Source organism: Canis lupus, chromosome 6 (assembly GCF_011100685.1).
Source record: "Canis lupus familiaris isolate Mischka breed German Shepherd chromosome 6, alternate assembly UU_Cfam_GSD_1.0, whole genome shotgun sequence".
In the NCBI taxonomy this organism is placed as follows: domain Eukaryota; kingdom Metazoa; phylum Chordata; class Mammalia; order Carnivora; family Canidae; genus Canis; species Canis lupus.
Genome location: NC_049227.1, coordinates 56,078,619 through 56,094,496, shown reverse-complemented (window position 1 = coordinate 56,094,496; position 15,878 = coordinate 56,078,619). Strand labels below are relative to the sequence as shown.

Here is a 15,878-nt window from a genome sequence, read left to right as displayed (position 1 = left end):
TGCTCTCTTCAAGGATTTTTATGGTTTCAGGTCTCACAGGTGTTTAATCCATTTTGAGTTCATATTAGTGTATGGTATAAGTAAGTGGTCCAGTTTCATTCTTTTGCATGTAGTTGACCAGTTTTTCCAACACCAAATGGTGTTGGAACTACAGGTATTGGCCTCTAGTTCTCTTTTTTTTGAAGAGACTGTTTTTTTCTTCTTGCTGTTCTTGCCTCCTTTGTCAAAAATTAATTGACCATTTAATTGTGGGTATATTTCTGGGCTCTCTCTTCTGTTGATCTGTGGATCTGTTTTTGTGCCAGTTACCATACTTTTTGATTACTACATTTTTATAATATAACTTGAAATCTGAAATTGTGATACTTCCAGTTTTTTTGTTCTTTTTCAAAATTACTTTGGCTATTCAGGGTCTTTAGTGGTTCCATACAAATTTTAGAATTATTTGTTATAGTTCTGTGAAAAATGCTGTTGGTATTTTGATAGGGATTGCATTAAATTTGTAGATTGCTTTGGGTAGCATGGACATTTTAGCATTATTAAATGTATTATTATAAAGTATGGGATGTTGAATGTCTTCCATTTATATCCTCTTAAGTTTCTTTCAACAGTGTTTTATAATTTCCAGAGTATAGGTCTTTCACCGCTTTGGTTAAGGTGATTTCTAGGTTATTTATTATTTTTGGTGCAACTGTAAATTTTTTTTTAAATTTCTGCTCCATTATTAATGTATAGAAATGTATAACGGATTTGTGTATATTGATTTTGTATCCTGTGACCTTAATGAATTCATTTTTTCAGTTCTAGTACTTTCTTAGTGGAGTCTTTAGTGTTTTTTATGTATGGTATCTTGTCATCTGCAAGTGTTGACAGTCTTACTTCTTTAGCAATTTAGATGTCTTTTATTCCTTATTCTTACCTGATTGCTGTGGCTAGGACTTGTAATACTATGTTGAATAAAGTGATGAGAGTAGACATCTTTGTCTTGTTCCTGATCTTAGGGGAAAAGCTCTCAGTTTTTCACCATCAAGTATGATGTTAGCTGTGCGTTTTTCATATGTAGCCTTTATTATGTTGAGGTATGTTCTCTCTAAACCTACTTTGTTGAGGATTTTTATCATGAATGGGTATTGTACTTTGCCAAATGCTTTTTCTGCATCTACTGAGATTATATGGTTTTTGTCCTTTATTTTGATATGATGTATTGTGTTGATTGATTTGTGAACATTGAACTACCTTTGCAACCCAAGAACAAATTGTGATTGATTATGTGAATGATTTCTTAAATTTATTGGATTTGATTTAGTAGTATTTTGTTGAGGATTTTTGTATCTTATGTTTATCAGAGATATTGGCATGTAGTTCTCTTTTTTTTTTATCTTAGGCTGATTTTGGTATCAGGATAATGCTGTCTTCATACAATAAATTTGAGATTTCCTTTCTCTTCAGTTTTTTGTTATAGTTTGATAAGAATAGCTATTAACTCTTATTTAAATGTTTGTTAGAATTCACCTGTGAAGCCATCTGGTTCTGGACTTTTGTTTGGCGTTTTTGATTATTAATTAAATTCCATTGATGGTAATTGCTGTGTTCAAATTTTCTGTTTCTTCCTGATTAGTTTTGGGAGGTTATATGTTTCTAGAAATTTGTCCATTTTTTCCCTAGTCTAATTTGTTGACATAAATTTTTCAAAATATTCTCATCCTTTGTATTTGTGTTGTTATATCTTCTCTTTCATTTCTGATTTTGTATTGCGTGTAATTTGAGTTCTTTCTTTTTCTCTTTGAGTCTGGCTAAAGGTTTATCAATTCTGTTGATCTTTTCAAAAAACAGCTCCTGCTTTCATTGATCTGTTTGTTCTTTAAGTTACTATATCATTTATTTATTTTCTAATCTTTATTATTTCTTTCTTTGTACTAGTTTTAGGTTTCATTTATTCTTTGTCTAGCTCCTTTAGGTGTAAGGTTGTTTGAGATTTTTCTCACTGTTTGAAGTAGACCTGTATTGCTATAAACTTCACTCTTAGAACAGCTTTTGCTGCATCCCAAAGATTTTGGAATGTTTTGTTTTCATTGTCATTTGTCTCTGTATTTTTTTTATTTCCTCTTGGTATCTTGGTTGATCCATTCATTGTTTAGTAGCATGTTATTCAACCTCTCTGTATTTGTGTTCTTTGCAGATTTTTTCTTATGGTTGACAACTAGTTTCATCGCGTTGTGTTTGGAAAAGATGCATGGAATGACTTCAGTTTTTTGAATTCAGTATCATATCTTACCATATATCTTCATGGGGGATCATTTCTGTTGAATTCCAGATATAGGTATTTAACTCCGTATTCAACATATCTTGGATGTCTAAGGATATCACAGACTTAACTGTCTAAAACCAAAATTTTGTCTTCTCCTTGACCAGACTTGTTCACTTAATTGCCCCAGTTTAGTTCAAAGCAAATTTATCCTTCTAGATGATGGTGCTCAAAATCTCTTTCACAACCCATACAGAAAACATCAGAAACTTTTGTTGTCACGGCCTTGAGAATATATATCCAAAATCTTACCACTTTTCACTATTTGCTCCTTCCACCCTGGTCCAAGCTAACCTGATCTCTAGTCTGGATTATTGCAGTAGCCTTCCCCAAAAGTCTCCTTTGCCTTGAATCACTTTTTTTTTTTTTCCCTAATCAGGTTTAATAATCTGAGGTCATGTTGGGCTATGCTCAAGAACCTCCAGTGTGTTTTCATCTCAATCATTGTAAAGCTGAGGTCCTTATGGTGGAAGATAAGGCTTGTGCAGCCTGCATTCTGACCCTTTACACTTCCCATTTTAACGTCTACTCTTTCTAGAATACATCAAGCATATGCAGGCTCAGAGTCTTAAACATTTTAACAACTAAACCTGAAATTGCACTGATTCTTCAGGTAGGTAGAAGCACTAAGGTTGTAGATAGTGTATCCAACGTAATAAGCGTGAGGGCAGAATAAAAGCACATAGGTGTTTGTGTTAAAAATAGAGTTGGAGAATGAGGAATTATCTTCTGATTGTGTCTCTTTTAGTGAGGGAGGAAGCAGGGTTTTGGCTGAGAGTGAGATGGATAGGATAGGAGGTGGTGCAAATTTAAACCGAAAGAATGTATAAAATGGTTGGCTATGATAGTGGGATGGTGAATGGGTTCAGGCTAAGTGGTATTAAACTGTTTTGGGTTAATAAGCACATGTTTCAAAATAATGACCAATGAGTTTGGTTGATTGAGTGGTTTCTCTGCCTGTCTGTCCATCTGTCCGTCCTTCCTTTCCTTCCTTGCTTCCCACCCCATTTTTTTCCTGCAGCACGAGAAAGGGTTGGTAAAGAGTTAAATATAATACCAGGGTTGAAATTTGACAAAGCAAGAGAGAGCAAAGACAGTTGAGGCTATTTGCATGAAATGATAACAGTGATGGCACCTGGTGGCTCAGTTGGTTGAGTGGCTGACTCTTGATTTCGGCTCACATTAGGATCTTGGGTCGGGTCCTGGGATTAAGTCCTGCATCAGGCTCCTTGATCAGTGGGGAGTTGGCTTTTGTCCATGCAGAGGATTTTCTCTGTCTCCCTCCCTCTCCCTTTCCCCCTACTTGCTCTCTCTCTCACTCAAATCTTTAAAAAAAAAAAAAAACAAGGGGCGCTTGGGTGGCTCAGTGGTTGAGCATCTGCCTTTGGTTATGGTCATGATCCCAGGGTCCTGGGATTGAGTCCCATGTCGGGCTCCCTATAGGGAGCCTGTTTCTCCCTTTGCCTATTTCTCTGCCTCTCTGTGTCTCTCATGAATAAATAAAATCTTAAAAAAAAAAAAAAACCCACAAGGAAACAAATCCAAATAATTCAGTTATTTATCTTAAAATTAATATATTCTTGTTTACTTTTGGGGTAGATATTGTTGACTCTGAATTACAAATTGGCTTTTTAGCTCCATGAGACTTTAAAAAAGTTTCCAGTTTCATATGAATCCAAGAATGAGAAAAGTCAGTTGTGTTAGATGTTAAAAATGTTTTTGGTAGTACTTTGGTATTCAGAAGTGCTGGAGAAACTTTGGCAGAAATCAGAGCCATAGAGTAAGCCCAAACTAGGACAGCAAAGTCATTATTCTGCTTTTTAGTGAAGGAAGTTTTTCAAAAAATAGTTGTGACCCTTGGTGCTTTACCAGAAGTACTTTATTGGAACTTCATTTGGATGCAAGGCTGTGTCAAAGTAATTAGAAAAACAAGGATTGAATATAAAATAGTGACTTCTGAAAAGAATTGTTAACATTTTGTGATCCATAAAATACTTATTTTTAATTAAATTGAATTAAAGATAATTTTATAGATAAAAGTAATGTGACTGAGTAAATTTAGTATTTATTACCACACATCACTATACAGTAGAACCTTGGAGCAACACATGATTTATGCTGAATAGTGTGGACAGTTAGTTGGTGTTGATGCCAACTTTAATTTCGAGTGTTTTCCTTGTGTCCCCAAATGAATAAGGTAAAGTAACTTTAAATATTTTACAAAATTAAAAAGAAAAACAGTACCTGAAGGAGATAGAAAGTAATAGCTTTCTTGAATTTAAATATGAGATCACATTTAATTAGGGCATACCACCGAGGGGAGAGAGCATATTTCACAGAAGCAGTGATCTAGAGTAAATCCATAGAAATAAGAGCAATGCTAAAGGTAGAATGGGAGAGTAAGGCTAATTGCCTTTTTTGATAACTTAATATTATTTATTTGTAATCCATAGGTGGTTTCAGATGCTGCTTAATTTTACTTCTTTAGTTTATTATCTTGAGCATTTTCTGACATTTTCCACTATATAGTCCAAGGTATTTGCTGACAGTTCCTGGGGAGAAATGTGATCTCAGGCTTTGAAACTAAACATAAGGCTTATGATTGGTTCTTATTTTTTGATAGAAGAGTTCCCTTCATTTTGTGTTAATAAAAAGCATTCCTTGATGTCCAGCCATGTTCTCTCATGCTTTTGGAGTTGTTCTGACCACTAATGGTATGACTGACTACTCAAAAAGACTCAACAACTTACCAGGGATCTTATAAAGAGAGTTTAGACATTCAGTGTGTGTGTTAGGCAGTTTTTAACTTGAGATTTTTTAATTTGTTCCTTTCATGGTGCTCAAAGCTCCCCAGTGACCCAGAATTTTTATCAGACCATCTGTTTCTCTCCTGGTGAAAGAAATGCATCATTTTTACTAACAGTATTCACAACAGTTACTCATTTGTTTATTAAGAATATAAAACTGAATGTGAATTTAGAAGATAATCTTTCTAACCCCATCCCATTTTGGTTGCTAGCCAGCTATGAGCAAATCACTTCAGCATTCTGGGCCTTAGCTTCCATATTTATAAAATCAAGGGTCTGGGACCATTATTTACTAATAAACAGTAATTACTAGCCTTATTTAACCAAACAATGGTGTGTTATAGTAGAAGTTTGGAGTCAGAGTGGTTCAATTCCTTAATTTCAGGAACTTGGTTTCCTTGGTTATAAAATGCCTTGTCCACAAGAGGGTTTTGTAGGGAACATTGGGTAATGTATGTGAAAATACTTTGTAAATTCAAAAGTACTAAGCAAATAGAATGGTTATTCAGTCAGCATACTAGTAAGTGCTAGTGTATGTTCTAGGCTATGTGATAAGGTTAATTTTGTTATTAATCCTTGGTTTTAACATTTCTTAAGTCCTTGAATCACCCCAAAATACTAATATCATTGTTAACAAAGGAAGTGATCAAATGATTGTTTGGAAACTGGTATATATATAAAAATGCAAAATAAACTTGTACTTTGTTATCTGATATCTCTTGGATTTAGGGTACTGAGACAACTTTATGGTGAAGTTCTTTTACAGTTTTGTAATTGTTGCTTTTGTTGAGTTCTGCTTAGAGAAAAAGTAAAATGTCTGGTAAAATAACAATTTAAAGTGGACATTTTTTGTTCATTGAAATTTTAACATTTCAGCCATGAATCTTGTATGGATCTCTTGCTATTTACTTTGCCTTTTTATTATTTGTATGAATATTAATAAATTACTTTCTCTGCTCACTTTCAGAATTTAAATCATTCATTTTTGAATGTTTGGAGTTTATGGTGTTTATACTATCTCTTAAATGTATTGTAATTAATATGTCTAGTTGAAAACCCAGATACCTTGTTCAATGGATTAAATAAAATTTATCTTAAGAACACTTAATAAGTGTTTCTTTTGCATTTTAAATGTCATAACATTAAATATATATGTGACATAAATTTTTATTTACAGTTTGTGGATTGAGGCAAAAAAATAATTTATAATACATGTATATAATGTAGTATTTAAAATTTTCTGTTTTAAAACTACTGACTTTCAGAGGTACTTTTTTTCTTTTTTCTTTTTTTCCTTTATTTTTTTAAAAGATTTATTTATTTATTTATTCAGAGAGGGGGGGGAGAGAGAGAGAGAGAGAGAGAGAGAGAGAGAGAGACAGGCAGAGGAAGAAGCAGGCTCCATGCAGGAAGCCTGACGTGGGACTCAGTCCCGGGTCTCCAGGATCACACCCCGGGCTGCAGGCGGCGCTAAACTGCTGCGCCACCGGGGTTGCCCACTTTTTTCCAATTCAGATTTTTTCCCCCTAGAGTGGCTAAAAAAGAGAACTTTGTTTCACTTTCAATTGTGTATCTCATGCTTTATCTTGCCTTTTAATACTGATTGGTATGTTTTTTTAGTTGGCCTTTGTTTGGGATCTGTTTATTTAATGGGTATATGAAGATCTTAGTTAAATATAATTAACACAGTTATTTGGCTTGTCTAATTTTCTGCTTGTACAGTTATCCAGTAATATTTTTGAATATTTAAAAAATCAGAAATTAAAAACTTTATCAAAAGAGATTTTTTAGGTTAGTAACTTTACCTTCAGTAGCTGAAAAATAAAATTTTACTATACTTTCTTTTAATATTCTGATTGAGCAAAATAACATTTGTTATGGTGACAAACTCTAAAAATACCTTTTGGTGAGTTAATATATATATAGTCCAAGGTTCTGTTCAGTGGAATTTTAACATAAATGATTTTGAGTATTGGAGGAAAAAGGAATGACATTAAAAATTTGACATAGGTCTTAGATATGAAGTTCTCTAGATGATTTGATTTTTCTTTTTCTTTAGGAATCCTGAAAGACCTTGAAATAGACCTGGGGGATATGTAAATTTGGACTAGTATTTTTTTTTTAAATATTTTATTTGTTTATATGAGAGGGGGGTAGGGTCAGAGGGAGAAGCAGACTTCCACTGAGAGGGAAGCCCCCACCTCAATCCTCAGGACTCTTTAGGACTCTATCCGGGGACTCTGGGATTATTACCTGAGCTGAAGGCAGGTGCTTAACTTGACTGAGCCACCCCTGTGCCCTGGACCAATATTCTTGATTTAACTTGGAAAGTGATGAACTAAAATAGAAAACTAGAATTCTGTGTGGATACAAGAGAAGGTAAAGATAACATAAGACCATATAGTAGATTAGGGAGGACTTGATATAGATCAGATGATAATGCATAATTTAAAGCAAGGGTCTTCAAAGTAGAGCACACAAGATGATCCACTGAAATAAAGAGAAAAGAACTTAGTACTTCTATTTATGTATGTTCTCTAAAAAAGAACAACTGTGATACTGTACTAGTGTTTTAAACATGAATTGACATTGGAGTCTCGCTTTTGACTTAAAAGTTTCCAATAAAGACATTGTGGGTTAAATATGTGAGCATAGGAAAACAATAAGAAATGGCAAGGCTGATGCTTATCTTCTTAATACATTTGAGAAAAAATATAAACAGTAGTTATTAACAATGTTTATTAAAGAAAAAAGATACAATAGCTGTATCCTGATCATATGGACTAGAAGTGGTTTCCCATAAGGAGATTATTTGAAATATGGCTACTGATCTGTTACGATTATTAATGAAGCTTGTCCTGAATGTATTTTGTGTCTTACGATAATCAGATAACAGTATGAAGCCATCAGAATAAGCAAGAGTTTGAAAAATAAGAATGCAGGGGATCCCTGGATGGCTCAGCGGTTTAGCGCCTGCCTTTGGCACAGGGCACAATCCTGGAGTCCCGGGATTGGGTTCCACGTCCCCACGTCGGGCTTCCTGCAGGGAGCCTGCCTCTCCCTCTGCCTGTGTCTCTGCCTCTCTCTCTCTCTCTCTCTCTCTCTCTCTATGTCTATCATAAATAAATAAAATCTTTAAAAAAAAAAAAAAGAAAAATAAGAATGCAGATTGTGACCTCTGCAGTTTTTTTTTTAGTGATATTTAAAGTCACATGGTCAAGAGTCTACTAAATTTCACTGAATTTGTTGATAAATGTTTGGAAGCCTCTTTCCTTTTATTGTGGTAAAATATAGGTAACATTTACCATTTTAAGTGTACAATTTACTGACATTAAGTATATTCACAGTATTGTACAGTCATCACTACCATCCATTTCCTGAACTTTCTCATCTTCCCAAGCAAAACTCTACCCATTAAACAATAACTCCCCATTCTCCCTCAGCCCCTGGTAACCACATTTCTGTGTCTATGTATTTGACTACTCTAAGTACTCCGTAGAAATGGAATCATAGTATTTGTTCTGACTGGGTTAATTCACATAGCATGTCTTCAAGGCTCATCCATGTTGTAGTATGTGTCAGAATATCCTTTTAAAGGCTGAGTAGCATTCTGTTGTATGTATACACCACAATTTGTTTATTCACTATCTGTTAATGTGTGGGTTGTTTTCACCTTTTGGTTATTGTGAATAATGCTCCTATGAACATGAGTATACTGGAATCCTCTTTAGATTTTAGACTTAATGGTAAAAGCATGCTACTAGGAATATACTTACTCTTCCTTTTGTGGTAAAAACACATGTTATATATAAAACAACATGGTGACAAACTAATCTCAACAAATACTGTTAGAAGGCTCATAGGAGACACCCCTAAAGAAATATTTTAGAAAAAATTATATGATGAAAGCATGGTTGTATAATTAAGATATAGATGTTTCTAATATTTCAGTATATGTTTGTAAGATTGTTTCAATAATAAAGTTTATTTAGAACTACTTTTTTTGGAAAGTAGTTAAAGGAAAGATGTGTTGAAGATTTATTCTTTTTTTTTTTTTAAGATTTTATTTATTTGTGAGAGAGCATAAGCAGGAAGGAGGGGAAGAGGGAGAAGCAGGCTCCCACTGAGCAGGGCACCCCATGTGGCTTGGGGATCATGACATAAGCTGAAGGCAGATGCTTAACCGACTAACCTCCTCAGGCACCCCTGATGATTTATTCATAATAGTAAATGATCTAAACAGAGTTTTATGAAAAACAGATTATAACCAGTGATATAACAGTGCATTGACTGGGATTTTAGAAAAGTAATTGGGATATGGTTGTAATTTATTCACTTAATCATTTATTGGTAAGCAAAACATAAGTGAAGCCAGAAGGTCACAGGATATTACAGCATATTTTTATTATGGTAATTTATAAAAATGGTCATTATTTATAAAAACAATGCTTTACAATGCAGCAGATAGACTTTTGACAATATTTCCAAATGAAATGGGGAGGGACCACTGAAAATTTTTGTTTCATACAGGTTTGTTTAAATGTGTTGAATATATATATATATAGAGAGAGAGAGAGAGAGAGAGAGAGAGAGACACAAACAGAGGCAGAAGCAGGTTCCATGCAGGAAGCCTGATGTGGGACTCGATCCTGGGCCTCCAGGATCACACCCTGGGACAAAGGCTGAAGGCGGTGCTAAACCACTGAGCCACCCGGGCTGCCCACAATTTCTTTAATAAGTAGCTGTTAGTAATATGCTTTCCTGTCAAATATTTTTGAGAAAATTTAATCTGTCCCATCAAACTACAGAACATTTTAATAGTGAATAGCTACTTTTCCAAAGAAATTTGAGCTGTGGAGAAAGCATTTTGATGATGGATGTTTGGAAATGCTTCCATCATTATATAATTTTGTTGCTGAGAATAATGTATGGACCAGCAAATATTATATCTTTAGTACTGACAGGTGTGAGTGTGTGTGTAGAGAAAACGAGAGACTGATTGGTTTATAAAGACTTTAGTCACATGATTTTAAAGGTTTGGTAAGTTCAAACTGCAAGATGGGCCAAAGAAGAGTTTTGGTTGCCATTTTAGCCCAAAGGCAGTCAGCTGGCAGCATCCCTTCTCGTAGGGGAAGGTTAGTCTTTGTTCTGTTAAGGCCTTCAACTGATTGGATGAGGCTTGTTCACTTTAGGATAATAAAACAGATTATCCTCTGTTTTATTATAAGTTCACCAATTTAAATATTAATCTTATCTAAAAAATGCCTTCACAGAAACACCCAGGATAATATCTGACCAAAATTATAGGCAATGTGGCCTAGCCAAATTGACAGACAAAAATCACATCAGTTTCAGTGGAGTTTGAACCTATGTGTTGAAAATATGACGATGCAGTGCTTTCTGATTAGTTTGTAAAAATAACAGCCTAACATCAAGGATCTTTATTACCCTAATTTTAACACAAACTGTTACATATTGGTGAATAAGATTGAAAAAGGATTTGGGGGATCCCTGGGTGGCGCAGCGGTTTAGCGCCTGCCTTTGGCCCAGGGCGCGATCCTGGAGACCTGGGATCGAATCCCACGTCGGGCTCCCGGTGCATGGAGCCTGCTTCTCCCTCTGCCTGTGTCTGTCTCTCTCTCTCTCTCTCTCTCTCTCTCTCTCTGTGTGACTATCATAAATAAATAAATAAAAATTAAAAAAAAAAAACTGAAAAGGGATTTGGAAAGTACAGTCCATAGTGAATTTTTTCCACTTAGATCTTTAGAGTTTTGTGAGTCTTTTTGTTTCCCTAACTATGACAACCACTAAAAACTAATTGTCGCAGTTTGGAACCAAGGCTTGAGATTTCTTTGCCATTAATTTTTTTTTTTTTTTTTAAGATTCTATTTATTTGAGAGCGAGAACTTCAATGCCTAAGTGAGAGAAGGGGCAAAGAGGGAGGGAGAGGGAAGCAGACTCTGCACTGAGCCTTGGAGCCCCATTCAGGGCTCATCTCACAACCTGAGACCATGACCTGAGCTTTAATCAAGAGTCCAACTGAGCCACCCGGGCGCCCTACCATTAAGTATTACACCAAGATTTTAGAAATAATGAAGCATATTTAATTCATTGCTCTCACTAAAATTGTTAATATTTTAAAAAGTCATGGCCCAAAGGCTTTTGTTAAGTATGTTAAGTATGTTAAAAAAAAAACGATTTAAAACAAACATTTCAGTTTTACTTCCTTTTTAAGATTTCTTTTTTCTGAATTTCATAATTACATAATTTAATGGTATAGTTTATATAATTTATGATTAAACACATATATGGTTATTTAAATTTTTTATGGATAGTTTATAATTTTAAAAAATCAAAGATTTTATCTAGAAGATAAAGAAGTGTTAATGTAAAATTTGATGAAGAAGATGGTGAGAAGAAACCTTTGAAACATTTTGGAAAAATGAAGGATGAGTGTTAGAACTTCAGACTGTTGGTTTTTAGGGGAATGTTTTTTGTTGAGAGTTTTTCAGTTTGAAAGGAAATTTAATTTATAACAGGAAATACTAATAATATTCTAATTAAGCTTACTGGGCAGTGCATTCTCTTGCTCTGTTCAAGTCTACTTTGGAGTTGCATGAAAAATAGAATTAGAGTAGTAATACCAAATTGTGACAGCCAGATGAATTCTATCTCTGCTGTTTAGATAGAATTTACCTTCATGAGTAGAATTTTAAGATGATTTAAAGTAGGGAAAGGGATAAAAGGTAAAGACTTGAAGATGATTTATTTGTAAATAACGAATCCTATTAATCCATGTGATTTAGAAAAAGAAGAACAATTAGAGATAAAGAAGAGGGATGATTTTTGAACTCTTTGTCAACATTATAGACTTTTGATATGGGAGAAGGAGAAAGCACCAAGTTATTAGTTTGGAGATTATTCTTGAAGAATAGAAAATGGTGGTTTCTTAGGCAACAGAAAGGAATATCTTTTGAGGATTGAGAGAGTTCTGCAGGACCAGTGATACTTTGTGATGTGTCAGTATCATGTCTACTGCATTGTACAGCACTTAATAATATCCTCATAACCCTATTGAGGTGTGGTGGGACTCCCATTTTAAGATGGAAAAAATTCAGAAGGCCTTGGTAATTTGCCCAATGTCAAACATCTGGTAAATGCAGAGCCCAGAATTTGAACTGATGTATATTTGATTTTATTTATATATAGCTTCATTGGCTGCCTGCAATGATGCAAGGCATGATGCTTAATGCCTTGGGAGTTCAGAGTTGGATAAAACATGGTTCCTGCCCTCCACAGAGTATGGCAAGTGAATAAGATACTAATTTCTAAATTTCTATGCAACAAAGGACACAGTTAACAAAACTAAAATGCAACCTATGGAATCAGAGAAGATATTTGCAAATGACATATCCCATAAAGGGTTAGTATCTAAAATACATAAAGAACTTACAAAACTCAGCGCCCCTTAAATGAATAATCCAGTTAAAAAATGGGCAGAGGATGTGAATAGACATTTTTCCTAAGAAGAACTACAGATGGCTAACAGACACATGGAAAGATGCTCAAAATCACTGATTATCAGGGAAATACAAGTTAAAACTATGGTTATCACTCACACCTGTCAGAATGACTAAAATTAACAACATAAGAAACAACAGGTGTTGGTGAAGATGTGGAAAAAAGGGAACCTGGAACCCTCTTGCACTGCTGGTGGGAATGCAAACCGGTCTAGCCACTGTGGAAAACAGTATGGAGGTTCCTCAAAAAGTTAAAAATAGAACTACATTATCCAGCAATCACACTACTAGATATTTACCCAAAGAATACAAATATACTAATTCAAAAGGATCTACGCAACCCAATGTTTATAGCAGCAGTATCTACAATAGCCAAATTACAGAAACAGCCCAAGTGTCTATTGATTGATAAACTGATAAAGAAGATGTGGTGTGGGGGATCCCTGGGTGGCTCAGCGGTTTAGCGCCTGCCTTCAGCCAGGGGGTGATCCTGGAGTCCCGGGATTGAGTCCCATGTCAGGCTTCCTGCGTGGAGGCTGCTGCTTCCTTTGCCTGTGTCTCTGCCTCTCTCTCTCTCTCTCTCTCTCTCTCTCTCTCTCTCTCTGTCTCTCATGAATAAATAAATAAAATCTTTAAAAAAAAAAAGATGTGGTGAATATATATTAAAAAGCCATAAAAAAGAATGAAATCTTAACCACTTACAACAACATGGATGGAGCTAAAGAGCATTTTTTTTTTTAAGTGAAATGTCAGAGAAAGACTGACATAAGAAACAAAACAAAGGGGAAAAAAAGAAACCTACAAAAAAGACTTTTAACCATAGAGAACAAAACTGGTGGTTACCAGAAGGGAGGTGAGTTGAGGGGGTGTGGGATGAGTTAAGGAGTGCACTTGTAATGAGCACCAAGTGATGTTTGGAAGTGTTGAATCACTGTACTGGATACCTGAAACTAATAATTACACTGTATGTTAACTAATTGGAATTTAAATAAAAACTTAAAGAAAAGATAGTAACTTTGGGGAGTTTTGGAGACCCAGAGAAAGACCAACATATCCCAGTCTGAGAATTGAAGGCCATTTTCTGGAAGCCATAGTACCTGAACTAAGTCTTCAAGGAGTAAATTGTTAAAAGGTGAAGAGGGGACTGTGTTGGGTCCAGGGAAACCACATATGTAAAGACATTTAGATATAAAGTAGAGTGAATTATGCTAAGCAATTAGCATTATACGAAATTTAGCATTTATAACCTATTTCTCTGTAGGTCTTAAAGGATGAAGTGGGTAGAGACTAGCAGAAAAGCCTAGATATTTTCCTTTTATACTTCATTACCTCTCTGAATAAATATCAGAAGCTGTATAAAATGCTTGTGGATAAAATTTTAGACTTATCAATGTGTTTTTACCCTCCTTTTCTAGGATCAGTTCGACAGCTTAGACAAGCATACACAATGGGGAATTGACTTCTTGGAAAGATACGCAAAATTTGTTAAAGAGAGGATAGAAATTGAACAGAACTATGCGAAACAATTGAGGTAAGTTAAAGTTTTTTTAGTTCTCAGAAATGAAATTACATCTTTTTATATATACATATATATATTTATTTATTTTATTGGTGTTCAATTGAAATTACATCTTTAAGTAGTTGAGTATTAGATAAATGTAAATTCTGTCGTTTTTTTTTTTTTGTGTGTGTGTGTGTCAGAATTAGATTGAATTAGGTAACTGATTTTTTTTTAATGATCAATTTAATTAAATCATTGCTAGTACCACAAGGAATATTGGCTAGCTAGATCATGAACAGACATCATTCCAGAAATATCTTAAAATCCTAAAATCAGGAAGCAAAATGCTAGGAAAAAGAAATAGCTGAGTAAAACAGCTGAGTAAAACAGTTTTCCCAAACTGTAACGTTTTGCTTTAGTGTTGAAGGTTTAAGTTTCTTGGATCCTCAGTTTCTATTAACTTAGAAATTGAGTGTGTTGATCTGTGTTTCTGTCAAAAATCCGATATATAGGGCGGGGGGTGGGAGTGAATGGGTGACGGGCACTGGGTGTTATTATGTATGTTAGTAAATTGAACACCAATAAAAAAAAAAAATCCGATATATATATATTACCGATGAAAGTAATGTTTGGATTATGTGTTAGAAGATAATAGTTTTAGGGATGCCAAGGTGGCTCTGGTTGAGCATCTGCCTTCGGCTCAGGGCAGAGTCCCAGGATCGAGTCCCACATCAGGCTCCTTGCTGCGAGCCTGCTTCTTCCTCGCCTATGTCTCTGCCTCTCTCTGTGTGTCTTTCATGAATAAATAAAATCTTAAAAAAGATAACAGTTTTAAAGGAAAAATTTTAGCCTTAAAACAAATGGAATTTATCTTAAGATTTTGTTCAAGTGGAAAATCATTGTTAGACTATTATTTGACAGTTTTTGCTAGAACTTAATGGTAAAAATAAGTACATACATACACACATACATACATAAATAAATAAAAATGGTGCTTAAGGGGAGACTGAGTGGCTCAGTCAGTTAAGCATCTGACTCTTTATTTCGACTAAGGTCATGATCTCAGGGTCCTGAGATTGAGCCCCTACATCAGGCTCTGTGCTGGGCATGGAGCCTGCCTAAGATTCTCTGTGCCCCTCCCCCTTGTTCCCTCTCTCTTAAAAAAAAGGGGGGGGGGGTGTTTGAAGCCTTAAGGACTAGACCCCGATATAAGGTTCTTAGGGTTAGGGTTTATTGCAGGTGACAGAAAAATCTAACCTAACACAGGCACACATGACTAAAATTGCGCGTAAATTTTGATTCAGAGGTCATATGTGTCCAGGCACCATTTCTTGGCTCTGCTTTCCCTTGTTATCTTTATCCTCAGGTCCCATTCAGTACTGGATTTTCTACCCCCTTAGCTCTAGGTTTCATATCTTCATATCTCCACATTCCAGGGGAGAATGATGGTCTTTTCTGTTGTACCTGGGGGGGGAGGAGAGAAGAAGGAAAAGGAGGAAAGAAGAAATTGAAAGAAGGAAAAGGAGGGGGGATAGAAGGACAGCAGACTGCAAGCTTGTGCAGCTTTTTTCCTCCAGAAACTTGGGTGAAGATCTCCTTTTGTCATGCTAAACCTGTTTAGGTCATATGCTTCTCCTGAACAATTCAGAGGTGAGAATATTAGGTTAACTTCTAGCTATTGATGGGGGAGTATAGTTACCCTAATGAAATTTAAGGTAGTGGGTGGCAGAAAGTAGGGAGAGAAA

General features: G+C 35.1%; 1 protein-coding gene across 4 annotated transcripts in view; it reads left to right on the top strand.

Moving 5' to 3' along the window:
- Nucleotides 1-15,878, top strand: part of FNBP1L (formin binding protein 1 like) — a 109,724-nt gene that overhangs the window by 40,775 nt on the left and 53,071 nt on the right. For all 4 annotated transcript variants that reach the window (XM_038541311.1, XM_038541314.1, XM_038541313.1 and 1 more), the window contains exon 2: nt 14,048-14,163. In XM_038541311.1, coding sequence (XP_038397239.1) covers nt 14,048-14,163 — 116 coding nt within the window. The remainder of the gene's footprint in view (nt 1-14,047; nt 14,164-15,878) is intronic.